The 15,300-nt window shown below is 43.4% G+C and overlaps 1 protein-coding gene across 1 annotated transcript in view; it reads left to right on the forward strand.

The window, feature by feature from the left end:
- Dnr1 (defense repressor 1) overlaps nucleotides 1-15,300 on the forward strand; it is a 137,253-nt gene that overhangs the window by 98,691 nt on the left and 23,262 nt on the right. The window contains exon 2 of the mRNA XM_070655373.1: nucleotides 8,965-9,161. Coding sequence (XP_070511474.1) covers nucleotides 8,965-9,161 — 197 coding nt within the window. The remainder of the gene's footprint in view (nucleotides 1-8,964; nucleotides 9,162-15,300) is intronic.

Below are 15,300 nucleotides of genomic sequence, written 5' to 3' on the forward strand. Positions count from 1 at the left end.
TTGATTGATTCGGCTAGCGTAAAAAAAAAAAAAAAAAAATTTTTATTTTACGTTTTCGGTTCGGCAAATTAAAGTGTTGCGCTCAATTACGTGCTTGCGCCGCGAAAAGGAATTTAAATGTCACACTAAAGTCTACCTCAACGGATGGTTAATTAACGTTGCGCAAACATTTGGCACGTTTCGCAAGCCGTACTCATTCGCGAATAGATATTGTACACATGCACGAACGACCGCTGGCTAATTATCATGGGAATTGGCATTTATATAAGCGTGCTGCGAATTTTGAATGTGCTCTTACATATATATATAACTTGAAAAGACTTTATTGTATCCTTTATTATAAACGACATATTCAACGAATGCGCGGTCGGTTCAACACGGTGCTATTAATTTTGGTAAGTGTCCGCGATTTAAATTATTAATTATAAATATCCTTTTTAACGTTACACGCGCGATTATTTATGCGCGCCGGCAGGACATTCCATTTTCGTCTTTTGGAAATCAAACGAACGTTAACGCGCACACGAGAACAGTGGGACTTCCATTACTGTAATTAGCCAAAATGCACCGTGCACGAGACATGTCGCACTTGTGTATTTTAGCGACGCAAAAGCTTTTAACCCAACCTTCCCCCCCATCTATTTTCTCTTTGAAACGGCAATTAAAGCAGTTTGTGAGAGATCGAAAATATTAAAAGTTTTGACGTAAATGCCAGGACGTTATTTAAAGGGCCAAATTTTCGTGATAACATTTAATATCCTTCGACTGTATTATTTTGAAATTTCTGCCATATTACAATATGATACAATAAAGTTTTCTGCAAGCTTGAGAGAACAACAGTGGAAGCTAAACATTGTGTCTTCGGCCATCGCGTCCAAAGTATCGGGAAGTGACTAGCACAGAATTTTCGCGGTGATTTATCGGTGAGAAACGCGTGCGGAAATGCCTGCGGAATGGCAATATCTCTGAGGGAGAGATCAAGAAGGCAGGAAACCCGCGGGAAATTCGATCATCCGGATATTACCCCGATTCTGCGTTTCTAGCTGAGCGAGAAACTTTCGGAGGGAGAGAGAGAGAGAGAGAGAGAGAGAACAGGATGAAGTGAACTTTAAAAGTGGAAAAATAATCTCTCACGCGGGAACTTCCGCGACGAAAATGTTCGCGTCAAACGCCGCGAGACTGTCTCTTATCGTCGCTATTATTTCAGCTACTTCGCCGGGAATCGCCGTTTCTCTGTCCTGCTATTACTGCCAGCTTTGGTCAAACATTCGAAAACAAATCTCTCACGGTTTAGTATTCGCTTTTAGTACGTGCATATTCGGCTCAATTGCGTGAACCTCTCCAATTACATACCGCGAGTGAATTTCGTCGCACGCGCACAGGTGACTTAATTTTTTTTTTTCTTTTTTTTTTTCTTTTTCGTGTCCGCGAATTGCATCTCGTTTTTCTCGGAATTTCACGGAAACCGTCGTCGTCAGTTTCCCCCTCGACATTTATCGGGAACGGCGGTTGTTTAACAGGAAACATCCTCGGTTGAATTTATTACCCGACACGTGGTTGACGTATCTGTGTCGCGTCACTTGCATATCCGCTAGGCAATATGTGCATCTGTTAATCAACCCTGAACGCTCTTATGTAGCGCGCATCCGAACGCACAGTAATTCTTGCCTTCTCCCGAGGGAACTCGCATAGATACGTTTGAGTTGCGTGCCGTCAAACCCGCGTTTCATGTAGATCTGACGTATAATCTATTTACGCGAGTGGATTTCTATTAACGTATAAATATGACGATTTAATAGCAACGAAATGTATATAAAATTTATAAATTATACAAAGATGAAAACCCACCTCCCAATAATTTAAACGATGTCGATGTCAATTTATTATAGAGTAATTAACGAAAAAAAAAAAAAAAAAAAAAAAAAAGAAACGCGTTAATCTAAGTATTAATTTTGGCAAAATATATTCGGTAATTATTAAAAGGGTTTCTACAAAGCCGAAGATTTTTTTATAACTTAAAATATACGCGCCCTATGCGGTGCCACGTGGTGGTGTATTGATTTTGCCGTAACAAATTTCTTAAAGCAAGACTAATATTCATATTATGCATACGCGTAATGCATAATATGAATATTACTGTGCGCTACGCGGTGCTATATTGCGCCGCTTATATAAATCGTATTAAAAGTAAGAAACTCATAAACGTCGAACTTGGCCATTATGCAACACACATATTACGCCCACAACGGAAGAAGCGCGCGGCCACGAGAGCGCGAAGCTGAGTACGGGGCGGTACCACGAGATTATAATACCGAACGAGTTTAACGCGCAGAAATTTAATTTCGCGACATGCTCGTAACTTCCACCCGTGCAAACTGCAATTTGCGTCTCTGCGCGCGCGCTGAGCCACCGCGATTGCAATCAAACTGAAAAACGAAGTTGACCTTTGCCATCCGCGTAATCTAAACCGCGGGGGCTTTAGCAGCAATTCGCGTGGCGCGGCGAAGTTACGCGCGTAGCGCAATCCGCGGGTGAAATTTTTGTACATGTTACGCGGTGATTTCAGGGGTAGTAGAAGGCGGTTTTTTTTTTCTTTCTTTTTTTCTTTTTTTTTCCACTTCGATTCACTCGAAGCATCAATATACGCGGGATCCTCTGCACGATACAAATTCGACAAGCGTCGGATTGGACCGCAATAAAGTTCGTTTATCTCGGGCTCTCTCTCGAACTAATAAATGCGCGCGAGTCGCCCGCGGGCGAGATATTAATTGCGGCGCGACACGCGCAAATTGCTCCGCTTTCGCCACGGTGCGCGTTCAACCTCGAACCGCGCGCGAACACGTGCAAACCCTTGCGCACGTGGCGAAATTATTCTGGTCGCCAAATACCCCCTCCCTTCTATGCCTCATTTGTCAGCCGAAGCAAATTATAATATCGTTTATCGATCGGGAATAAAATCGGACGATGATGAAATTAACCGTATTCACGCCGTTTGACTCGCAAATTTAATCGCGCCGCGCTTAATCACGAATGTGATTAAATCACCGCGGGGATGGTTATAATGGGGTAACGCGAGGGAGGAGGGGGTACGTAGGGGCACGCCTCCGCGAAAGTTATGTCGGTGATTTTTCGAGGACGAGCCACCCGACGGTCTTGAATATTCATAAGACGCAGTCGCGAATCCGTCGTCGCTTATCGCAGGAAATACGCACGTGTCGAAAAGCACGTTTCGCCGTGAAGAAGGCACGCGAGTGATTATACCACGGCGAAACTGCGAGCGGCATTAGAAAGTTAGATGAGACGAGGAAGAAGACGCGCCGTTTGTATTTATAAAGGGCCGCTATTACGACACGTCGCGCCGCGTCACGTGCGCGTACCTGAAATAATAGAGAAGAAGGACGCCTCTCGCGTATCTCGCTAACTTTGATTATACGGACATCCCGGTGCGTAAGCACGTGCCGTTGAAATAAATCGCGGACGGGCTATGCGATAAGCGGATATAAAAGTGGAGGGTACGCGTACATAATGTAGGCAACGCATATAGATACGCAACGCGTTTTCCCACGAACGGAAATAATCGGCCGCAACTTGATTCACGGAGTGCATTTGTATTTCGCTGAAATATTTACGGTCTTTTTATAATAATTACTGAGCGCGACTCGTTAATAAATTACTGCCGATTAATATTATCGGTCGTAAAAGGATGATACAAGACAAGTGCGAGTTCGTATATTTTATTTATGCCCGCGCGTACACATTTAATATGTCCGATTGATCAAAATCAGAGAGGAAAAAAAAAACACCGAAGAAAATTAAGAGACGCGGGAATGTGCGCGCGATGCAAATGTGCTCTTAACAATTAATCATTTTGTTTTATCTGGTTATTTCGCGGTATCGCTGAGTCGCAACGGCAATACGTTAAATAAGTGAAAAACTTAATCGAATGTAAAACGCGTGTATCTGACAACCTGACGCATTTGTCACGCGGAGCTTATCATAAATAATGTATTCGTCGCGGCTTAATTGAGAAGCTAATTAGAATAATGAAATATCGCCAGATGTGTATCCGCTTCGCGTCGCCGCTCGGAAACTGTATGGGCGAAATCGTACGTCATTCTCATGCGGGAGGAGGGAGGAAAAACGGCCAGTCGGTGGCGTGCGCCCGCATTCGTTTCAATATCGCGTTATTCTTCATTAATTCTCTGATATATTATCTCGCGCGAGGAGGGCAAGTTGGAAAACGTATCGCGCTCTCGCCAACTTTAAAATTATTATCCAACTGCACAAGGTGATACGCAGAGACCACTGGCTGCATGGGATATATTTTTGTTAAACGCGGCATTTATGTTTAATGTCAAAATTACGAAAATTAGGAAACTCTCATATTCCCTGGGCTTGTTCCGGGCTCGCGAGCGGGGCAACGGAAGAACACTTTGCATAACGCGTAGCACCGTTTGATCCGATGATCGACGCTCATAAAAATACGGGATATACATTCATAAAATCGGGATCAAAGGGAACAGCGATACGCGAATACGCTGGAAAAATCGAGTCGACGGTATAATCGCGAGCGGGCGGGTGGGCTGGTAGGCACGCAACGGAAATTGCAAATGCCGAGGTCTTTGAAGTACCTGGAGCAGGGCTTGTTCCCCGGTTCGGCTATCGCGTCGTTTTATTTTCGAACGAGGGAAGGGGGATAAATAGCGTAAAATTGCAACGGCGGAGGTGTACAAGTAGACGCGTAAAACGCATCGAAAAGTCGTGCCGACAGTAAAAGTATCCCTGAAATCAACGATATCCCCTGTATGATCATCGCGTTGAAAAGTGCATTTCTAACGCGTCCCACGAGGATATTTTTTTATTTCGACACTGCGCTTTTGTATATCGGGGAGGGGGGAGAGGAGAGCTTGATTAAACCCTCGTAATCAAATACAACGTGCAATTCACTTCCCGGGAATTTACATAATCATTTCTGGAAGCTGCGCGAGCCGAGCCGCGGCGCAAAAATTTATACGAGCGCCGGTGAGCCAACGGCGAAATAATGTGAGGGAACTTTCGCCGTACGAGAATGGCAGAGAGAAAAAGAAGGTAAAACTCCCTCCCCGAAACGTGCAGCGCTGAAATCTTTCGCGAATAGTGGAAGTAGTAGACGATGCAAACAACTTCGAGCGATAAAAATATGCCAGATAAAGTTTCGCGTTTGCAATTCTCAGTGCGCGTTCGGCGAGAAATGGGGGTGCTCCGGACCCATTATAGATTCATGACTCAATCAAGGGCGAGAGTAAACAAGAGGAGGTTGCTTGTACCGTGTTTGTAGTCTTACTCGGGACAATAGGAGTGCAATTGCTTGCTTATCCAATAACGAAGGCTTCAGAATTGCGCTTTTCCGGGTTTCCCCCGAATATTTATAAGCGAGAGATCGGTCATTTATTTTGCGCGCTAACGATTAAGTAATTACTTCGCTCGTTGTTTTAAATTCGCCAAATTATTTTTTATCACTCGGGTCGAATATTGATTAGATTTTCACTCCTCTCGTCGATACTCAATTGCCTGGTGTCAACGTTGACTCGAAACGTTTAAGGGCGACGAGAATTGGATCACCAAGAGACGTTAAACACAGTTATAAGCGACGCGACCAATTATGAGGAGCCAGTATCGTTATTCCGCTACATTGGGTTTCTCGAGTATCGTTTGATATCGTTCAAAGAATATTTCGAAAGAGCGGAAGGAGAAATAGATGATCGTACTTGGACGCACAATGTCTGAAGCGAGATACTGTTCCGTTTCTTCTGGCATTCATCTGAAACTGGGCTGCCGCATTTTTCTCAGAACGCTTCGAACCGGTGCATAAACATAAGGCCTCGCTCGACGATCAATTTTCGTTCGCGAACTTGCGTTCGTATGTATGCGCCGGCGGATCTGCAATTCATGCGTCGCCAACCGCGTCATTGTGCCGTCGCAGTTTTGTCTCCTCGTATAAAGAGTAGATAAAACGGCGCAGAGTTCATCGCGATCGCGAGATTAAAGGGCAGAGCGAATAACGCACGACCGAATCAAGGACCTTGTAATGGGTTTCTCATGTAAACTATTTCGCGACACGGCGCAGCGCGCTGCAACGATATTTCGTTCGAAAATCTTACATCGCGGTTTTGCGCAAAACGAAAACGCAAGAGACAAGATATTTCTTCTGTGTAATCAAAGTGGATTACAATTGATGCGATGCACTCGTTGAATTGAAAGAACAAACGCGAATCTGGATGTGTATTCCTCGTTATTCTCTGGCCGCGTTACGACATCGCGAAGAAAGGGATTTAAAGTGCTATTCAATTTATTAATTTTCTTTTTTTTTTACCGTACATTTTTACTTCCAGAAAAAAAAAAAAACCCACCGCTCGACTGACACCGCCGACTGGGCGCAATAAATTAGTACGAGCGCCCAGTATTCCTCGTGAATTTCCCTTATCACAACGCACGTGACCGAGTTTGCCCGCTAACATCGGTGTATATCTGGAAAATCTCTCTTCTGGAAGCGAGAGAATCTCTACTAAAGCTTGCAATACTTGTAATACTTGTTATCTCAAAGGTTCGTTTAATATCAAATACGAGATATCAATGCCTTTGCCTCGGTGACCGAAATTTTTAACCTCGACGTCGTTATTATTCTAATATACATCTTTATTCGTTAATACCAATTAATAAAGTGTTCATTTGCATCATCGAAAGCGTCCCACTCACCGTCACGAAGAGCTTAATTTACACTTTGTCAACGCGATAAAAATAATAGCTGTCATTTTTAGTCTATCAATTGTGCAATGTTTTAAAAGGGTTTTTGGGAAATTTGTTTTCGGCACGTTACATCGAATGTTGTGAATAGGAATTTTTAGTATATATAACAGCGGAAATAATTCCGACACGGCAAATATATTTCAGAATCCGAAAGAAGCAAGACGTGTAAAAAATAAAAAAAAAATAGTAATAAATAAAAATGCGTAGAAATAGCTTATTTAATTTTCCCTATTTCTTCGTTAGAATCGTACATATTTATTTTATTGCTCGCACGCAATATACGTATAAATACGAATATACATGTATTTGCAAGTAATCGATTGATCGTAACATTCCCGAGTTTGATGATACCGCGTGTAAATCCATTTAGTCTCCGAACTATTTCGTTTGATTTTTTTGCGCCAAACATTTTCACGATATATTCCCGCTTTTTCTATTTTTTTTTTCCTTTCTCTCTCTCTCTCTCTCACTCTTTTTTTCCGTGGTATCAGTAATTTAATATCCCGCGATTTGATCCTCGCTACCACGATTTAATATTCAACGTAGATATTTTCAGCGTGTAACCGCGCCACGCTGTCGATCATTGATCGTGTTGCCGGATGAATTTATTAGCGTCGTTTATTAGGAGAAATTACACGGTCGCGTTACGGTGAATGAATTAAAAAAAAATCGCGCGGAAAAGCTCAGCGCGCGAAATTATCTTATCCGAGGCGATCTGGGGGCGTGAGTGATGGATAATTATCAGTCCTGACACATTTGACGACCCGGGCGGAGATTCTTTTTTTATGCGAATTTTGCGAACGAGGCTGTGATTTATTCGCGATAATGAGCCCGGTGTTATCCGCGAACACCTAACGGGCGATTTAAATTACGATTTAAATTGCTAGGTCGACACGATACGGTGGAGCGAGCACACGTCGTTTTTCCATAATGTTTTTAATGTTTTTTCTAACGATACTTGCGTTTTACTCGAGCGTTTACTCGAGCGGCGTAAATAACGGATATAATAGCTCGCAATAGCGGCAGTCGAGCGAGGCGTGCTAAAGGCATAATTTATGGTAAAAGTACGGTCCCTGGTATCACCATGAATATCGATTTTATAATGCAGAATGAATCGAGCCGCGGATGAATAGTCCTTCGACGGAAGGCGCGCGGAGCTAAATGAGGAAAGCTGCTTATTAAGAATTTATCCCGAACACTTTTTATACTGCCTCCCCAATTCGACGTGTCTAACGACGAATATTAAAAAGTGGCAAGAAATCGTCAATAAGATTGACGGGGAATATCCGCTGGGAAAAGATTGACTCGAACCGAATCTATATCCAACAATCTATCAGACGGAAGGATCCATAATGAAATAATTCAGATGGATGAAGAAAGTGGGATTTCTCCGCGGAATAATGGAAGCGGAATATCTTTACGATCCGCGAAGCAAGCGGCTTTATCTCACTGTCATTCTTCGTTATCTTTAAGAATTTTAATCCCGAATGGAAATCCTTTATTGTGTGTGAGTTCGAGTTTGCATTCAGCGTCGTACTTTTATTTATCGCGGAACGGCGCTCCTGAAAGGATTCGTGCTATCGTTTGCGTTGCGCGTAAAAAAAAGAAGGAAAAAAAAAAATTTTGCGAGCTTGCAGGCAGCACGCTTGATTTAATTGCATACGTTTGCCGCCCCCCTGATCGCGATATTTTTGCTGGTCCGCAATTACGGCGGTCGCGGCGAGGAAAAATTACCGTCAAGAATGGAAGGGAACGGTGGCTGCGGCGGAAACGAGGCGAAGAAGGAGAAGTGCAGAGCGAATAATGACTCCGCGGCGCGCTTTTCCACGATATCTGCGGGATGGTGCCCCACGCGTGCTGTAACTTTCTAAATTATTGCCGGCGATTTGTTTCCTCGGCGGGGCTTTCGCCCGCGGGAGAATCCCGCGCGGATTAATCGGTCGAAGTGTCGCGGATCAACGATTAATTATAGACGCTAAACCGGAGAGATATAGCGGGTCGTTTGAAAATTTGGGTCGTATCCCGGGAGCAAGTCGATTTGCGCGGAGAAAGCGCATTTGCGCTGCGATCCATTCGATTTATTTGAAATATAGTACGTAGCCGAATGCGTTCCGTCGCCCGATGAGCGGGAGACCATGCGAGGGATAGTGCTCTTACGTCGATTCGTTTGTTCTACAGGCCTGCGACTGTCTGGGAGTTAGCAAGGAGTGCGACTACTTCGGACTCAAGTACCAAAACGCGAAGGGCGAAGAGCTCTGGCTGAATTTGAGAAACCCCATAGAACGACAGACCGGCGGTGGCGTGGCGCCTTTAAGATTCGCCTTGAGGGTTAAGTTTTGGGTGCCGCCTCACCTGTTGCTGCAAGAAGCTACTAGGTAAGGAAAATTAATCGGCTCGCGCTATTGTTTGTCTCAATATATTTGTTGCGACCGGACCTAAACCCGCCTCAGGCTTTTTAATTCTTGACGTCTCCGTCCGATAAATGCACGTTTTAACAATCTGGATACGTAAACAATTATTAATTAATTCGTGCACGAGACGCTTATAGGAATATTAATTTAACCGCCGCGTAAACATTGTTAATTATTTCATTTCGAGGTAAATTTTTAGAATGTCTTAAATAAAATTATTTTTATATCTGTATAACGTCCTATTTTCGTGGGATTATTTAACGACGCGATAATTCAATAAAGCTGCCGTTTCGCGTTTGTGGCCCTCGGTCTCTGAGACGAACTTTCGAAAGGGGGATCTTTGCGTAACCCCGGATGAACTCGCAACGTTCGCTGGCAGCCGGTAAATTGTGATGGACGGATAATTTACAAGCTGGACGGACAAGCGATTCTCCACGACTAATTGGTTGCCGTCGATGTGATTTCGAGTAGAAACTCATTTCGGGATTACCGCACGGCATTGTCTATTGTTAAATAAGACCGTCGATGATATCAAAGAGGATCGCGATAATCTCGCGACTCCTTCGGAATGCTCTTAATCCTCGGTGAAGCTCTTAATCCAAGTGTTCCACCGTCTTTTCTTTTCCTACTATAAATTACCAGTATCCGTAACTTGAAGCAGTTAGATCAGCCCCTCCTTTTGCTCCCGTCGGTTTAATTACGGAGCATTTGCATCGTCTTTCGATGCCTTTGGGACCACCCGCCGAATTCTTTAGCGCCTTTTATCGATCCTTCGGCCGCTTTATTATGGGAAAAGTCAGTTTTAAAATTCAGCCGAAGGGCGCATTTTGTATAATGTCGATTCGCGCGGCCACGGACTTTGTTAGTGTAACGCGAATTGGAAATACGGTGTTGCGTTTCTGCATGCAATTTGTAATACTATGTAATAAATCCCGCGGGAATAGAGCCACCTGGTTGTGTTTTAAAATCAGCATCCGGCGCCGTAAACTGCGTAATGAGATACTGCCTCCGGGAAACGTGTACGTCGCGGATGTTCGACCGGGAAGCAGGAACTCGTTTTGTTTGAAGTTCTGATTGGCTCGTTACCACGGCGCAACGTCGCGTATTCAAAGCGAGACTCGCCACGAATTTTCCACGGCAGATGCGAATTACTCTGCTGTATAATCCGCGAGCGCGCTCGTGCGGCCGCAACGAAAGTCTCTGGTCCGAATTGAAAATTGTTGCCGTCCTAAAAATCCCTCTCGGAAAAACAAAGAGAAAGCGCAAGAGAGAAAGGAATAAAAAACAAATAATAAAAAAATGATAAGGAGTAAAAAAGAAATGACAGGAAAAGGAGAGAAATGTGTGGCGCGAAGACGAAGGCGGACAGGAAAAGAGAGAGAAAAAGAAAGAACCGCGCTTCGTGCAATCAGTTGGATTCCTTGGACGCGATCCGTGCGATCCATCGATCCTCGAGCAGGCACGTACGAAATTGCATGCTGGCGTCGCCGTGGGAGTACTGATTGCATCCAGCGATATCGCGTTGTCGGATGTGTGTTTTCGGACGGCGAGAGCGACGCCGGGGCGCGCTTCTCCGCGGGCGAGACGCACGGTAAATAATGTTATGCACGGCGGCGATGTGATTTATTTTGCATTACTCGCGGCATTTGTATCGGCGCCGTCCCGATACGTGACATTCCCGGCGATCACCTCGCGATACAATTGCCGCGAAATTGGATCGTGTCAGTGGAGTACGGGAAATATTTGGGAAGCTCTCGTGAATTTCTCGCGGATACCCGACGAACGAATCTCGCCGAGCGCCGATGAGATATCCAAAGAGATTTTAATGAAAAAGGCTCGAGTGAGCAAACTTTAATAGCTGTTCCCTTCGTTTACGTCGCGAGAAATATAATTTTTTTTCGTCAAACGTACGTAGGTACTCTTTCCTTCGCGATTGTGAACCTCAGAAACTCTCGCGACTCTTGGAAAAAGTCGAGGCTTGGCGACGTACCCCCGCCGCGTTTTTACCGAAAGTCTCCGACGAATCAACGCAATTAAATGGTAACCCAGATAGATTGTAATTAGTGGCCCGCAAGTTTCAACGCATCGAAACGTAATTTCAATTTAATCGTGGGTTGCTCGAATTACCCCGCATGAAGCTAAATGCGCGAAGAGTAATGCGCCTGGCGTGCGAATTAATTCGTCACTGATATCATTGCTGTTGTAATTACGCCAGCTGGCGTGACGAACTCTGTCACTGTCCGGTAATATATAATCTGTTACGTTTGTAACGAGTTCCTGCTCTGCGCGCGAATATGAAAAATTACGGTTATTCCTAGGTCGTTCCTAGACATTGCGAAGTATTGGCTAATTACATCTATGCATATATGTATTATGCGTTAAAACTTTCATCAAAAAACAAAATTTGTGCTAATAATATCAATTTTTTTTAATATTCCACGCATTTATAATGCACTGCGTGCTATTGTCGAATTGATATCGAATGTATTCAACTTTAATATTGCAAATTGATAATTTAAAATTAACGAGCTTAATTCCCGCAATTCGCTGATAAAAAGTGATAATTAAGATATTCAATTATTGCAAGTAAAATTAATAATGAATAAAATACGGGAGGGGGGAGAAAATTTGATTTAATTATATTATATTTTTGCTTTTGTGTAAGTAGGACGTGATATTTTACGCCGAGCCTGGTCCGATTACGCCTCGCTGCAAAAAGCCGATTGCACAAGCTTCTACCGAAGCCTCTTAATTTCTAGCTCTTTGATGTCTGACGTGCGTCTTTTGCCATATGGTCTGAATTAAATCCGATCCAGAGGCTCGGTTTTTGAATTAACAGGGTGTTTTGATAATTAAAACACAGATTCTTTTTTTTTTTTTTTACTTTGTTAATATAATTATTTAATCCTATCAATATTTAAAACGGTGATTTAATGTCAACTGTGACTAAGTTACTTTAAATTGAGATTTTTTGCCGGGATGATTAAAGCACACTCTCATAAAGGTACCTCTAAGTATACACGGACGCGTAAGCGAATTAATTTCTAACAAAATTACGACGTTATCACATCGCGCTTATTTTACACTCCAGCCTGGAATACTTCAGAGGGTCGTTGTGTATATTCGGCGGTGAAATCCGTGGGGTATAGCAGGGCGGGCGAAAGGGTTTGTTCTCGGGGCCGTTACATAAGATACCGCAAAATTAATCTCGACGTGGGTCAGATTTAATTGTGTCGCGCTTGCCGTTCGCGACGGGTCCTTTCCAGAGCGAGGTTTTGCACGACCGACATACCCGATGTTGGAAAGCCACCGGACGTGCAATAACATTAATGCTCCGCCGAGCGACGCTGAATGCTTACTTTACTTCTCGGCTGCGAATACATATTCCCGTAATTTTTTCGTCGCGATATTATTGCGTTATATCGGCGAGACGCCTGAGTGATTAAAGTGTTACATCATTTACGACTCGTCGAAATTAGCCGTTCGCGATTCGTTTTTCACGCCTGATCGATACCGCGTAAATTCGTGTCACGTTCAGCACGGCGATATTTCCGTTGACAACTATCTTTCCGCGGAAATGTGCAGGAAATTCACAAAAACACAAAAAGGAGAGCGCTCTTCCCTCTCCTCTTCTCTCCACCCCCGTAGACGTAACCCGGGTTGTACTTCATCGTCATATTTTATCATTGCGCATGAATCACGGAGTGTCGCGTTAATTATTTGGCGCCGTCGATTTCGCCCCGTGATTTATCGATCTGCATTTTTATCCGCTCGCAAAAACACCAATTCTGGGCGATCGCAAATTCGGATCTCTCTGTCGAAACGGTGGACGCTTCATACGCGAGCGGCTCGCGTTTGATTTATCGGCGATCTACATTTCGTTTGCAACGACGTCACGACTTTTCCTCCTCCCCCTGTCAAATTCCGCCCGTAAATTTCGGAAAAGTATACGGGTGCGAAATGAACGCGCCCGGCGCCATTATCGCATTACGGCATGATCGATGATTAAAAATACAGCGCCCTGGCAATTGCTGCATTCATGTTTCACAATACCCGGGTGTTACTCCGCGAAAATTAATGGGCCTTCGCGATTAATTTCGCAGTAATGATTCGCGGCGAATTTTCAACGAGCGGCCGCTGGGTGATACGCGTCGAAGCTTTACGCGCCACCGCGGTAAGAGTGGAGGACGAAACTCTGTTACTCCGTTTTTATTAATTCGCATTGCGCGGCTAGCGCATTAGCGAAATGTCGCCGGGATCGTCTATCATACGTTGCAACGGCGAGAAAGATCCCTTGCAGCCCCGCTTCTTTCATTCGCGAAGCTCGCGACGTTGATAAAGACAAAGCGTTTCCGTATCCGTGGCGGTCCGGGGCTCACAGTTAATCCGCGGTATTACAACTACGACTTTTTAAGAGTAACGCCGACGAGTCATTCGTCATTTCGTTCTCGCGAGGATCTCGAAGATTTGCGTTCGATGGGAGAAAGGCTTTAGCTACAAACTCGAGAGATCGCGACGTGTAACTTTAGCGATGAAACTCGATGCGCTTACAAATAAACTTTAATATTGTAATTTCAACAATGATGTTATTAATTCCGTTTGTTAATCGTAAATGTTAGTGGGACGGATCCACGAGATTTCCTTAATTAAAACTATTTTAAGTAAAATATTTATAAATTATTGTACTCGCTAATAATAAATTATGGCGTAAGTACCAATTGGGAAATAAATTAATGGTGAAGAATAAATTGAATAATAATTATAATCGCTATTAACATTTCTATGATACGCAAATGTAACTATTCGATATGCATATTTGATATCGCAGCATATTTGTATAAATTTACATGAACCTTCGTTCCTGCATATCCATGAGGAAACTACATCATAATTTTACGTTTGTATTTCAATATTTATTTCTGAATAATGTATTTCACTATTTTTAAACTGGCACTTTAATACTCAACTCGGATTTGAAAATATCTTATTTTAATATTTAAGCACGGGGCACTCGCAATCTTACGCTCGGATTGTGCAAGGATCAGCGTTTGACATCGGCGTTCAAAAAGGAACCCGTGAATATCGAAAACTCCGTAACGCGAAATATCAAACGGCATCGAAATTGTCGAAATAACTGAAAATTCGCGACGGCACGTTTCAGCGCGGCATTAAAAAAGGTTTATCCGAAAGTTAAACAAACATTTCCGTTTCGGTAATAAACGGAATAAAATAAAATATGTGTTGCGCTTTTGCGAATATGAAAAAAAAAACCAATAGGCAGGATTTGTGCGGGTAGGTAACGCCCCGTGTTTTATCATCCATACGTATCGGTATATATAAAAAAAAAAAAGTGAAAGAAAAATATTATATTCCGCGTCTGAAATTGCGTCTACCGCCGTCAAGAGTCCCGGCATGTGGAAAAAAGGCCAGCGGCGGTCGGCGTGTGCTGCTACGTGTTATAAATTATAAGTTTATCTACCGCCCGGACACGGCTTAACTCTGATGAAAAGAAAAATGTCGTCGGCGTGCGACCGTCGGAAACGAGGCTGCTACAAAGGAAGAAATTCGAGTTCGTCGCACTCGTATGGCTCGCCGGCGAGCTTTTTGTTCCGACGCCGCGAACGTTAACGGGCGCTAATGGCTCGCGATAATTCAAGAAGATCAAGGCTAAGAGTTATCCGAAAGTTTCCGTTAAAAAAAAAATTTTCGCTTGCACATTCGATACGTATTTAATTTTATTATTTTGCAGTTATTATTATTATTTTATTTCAGATCTGACGGAATTCGAATAAACGAATAAATTCTAGAGATACCGTATCCATTAATATTAATATTTGTGAGATAACATTGATATGAATGCGGCATATATATTCAACGATATTCCGCTCGCTAATCCGCGTTTGACAAGAGCGAAACAGTCGAATCGGACGAACTATACCTTAACAGGCGGCATTCATAACCGGCCATTATTTGATGAATAAGCGTAGTTTCGCGAACCTACGAATCTCCGACGATCTATGCTAATTTCTCACAAGAAGCCCCATTGTAGTTTCGCGAAACATAGAAACGTGAGTAACGATCCGCTATTAATTACGCCTCCGAT

Source organism: Cardiocondyla obscurior, linkage group LG04 (assembly GCF_019399895.1).
Source record: "Cardiocondyla obscurior isolate alpha-2009 linkage group LG04, Cobs3.1, whole genome shotgun sequence".
NCBI lineage: Eukaryota > Metazoa > Arthropoda > Insecta > Hymenoptera > Formicidae > Cardiocondyla > Cardiocondyla obscurior.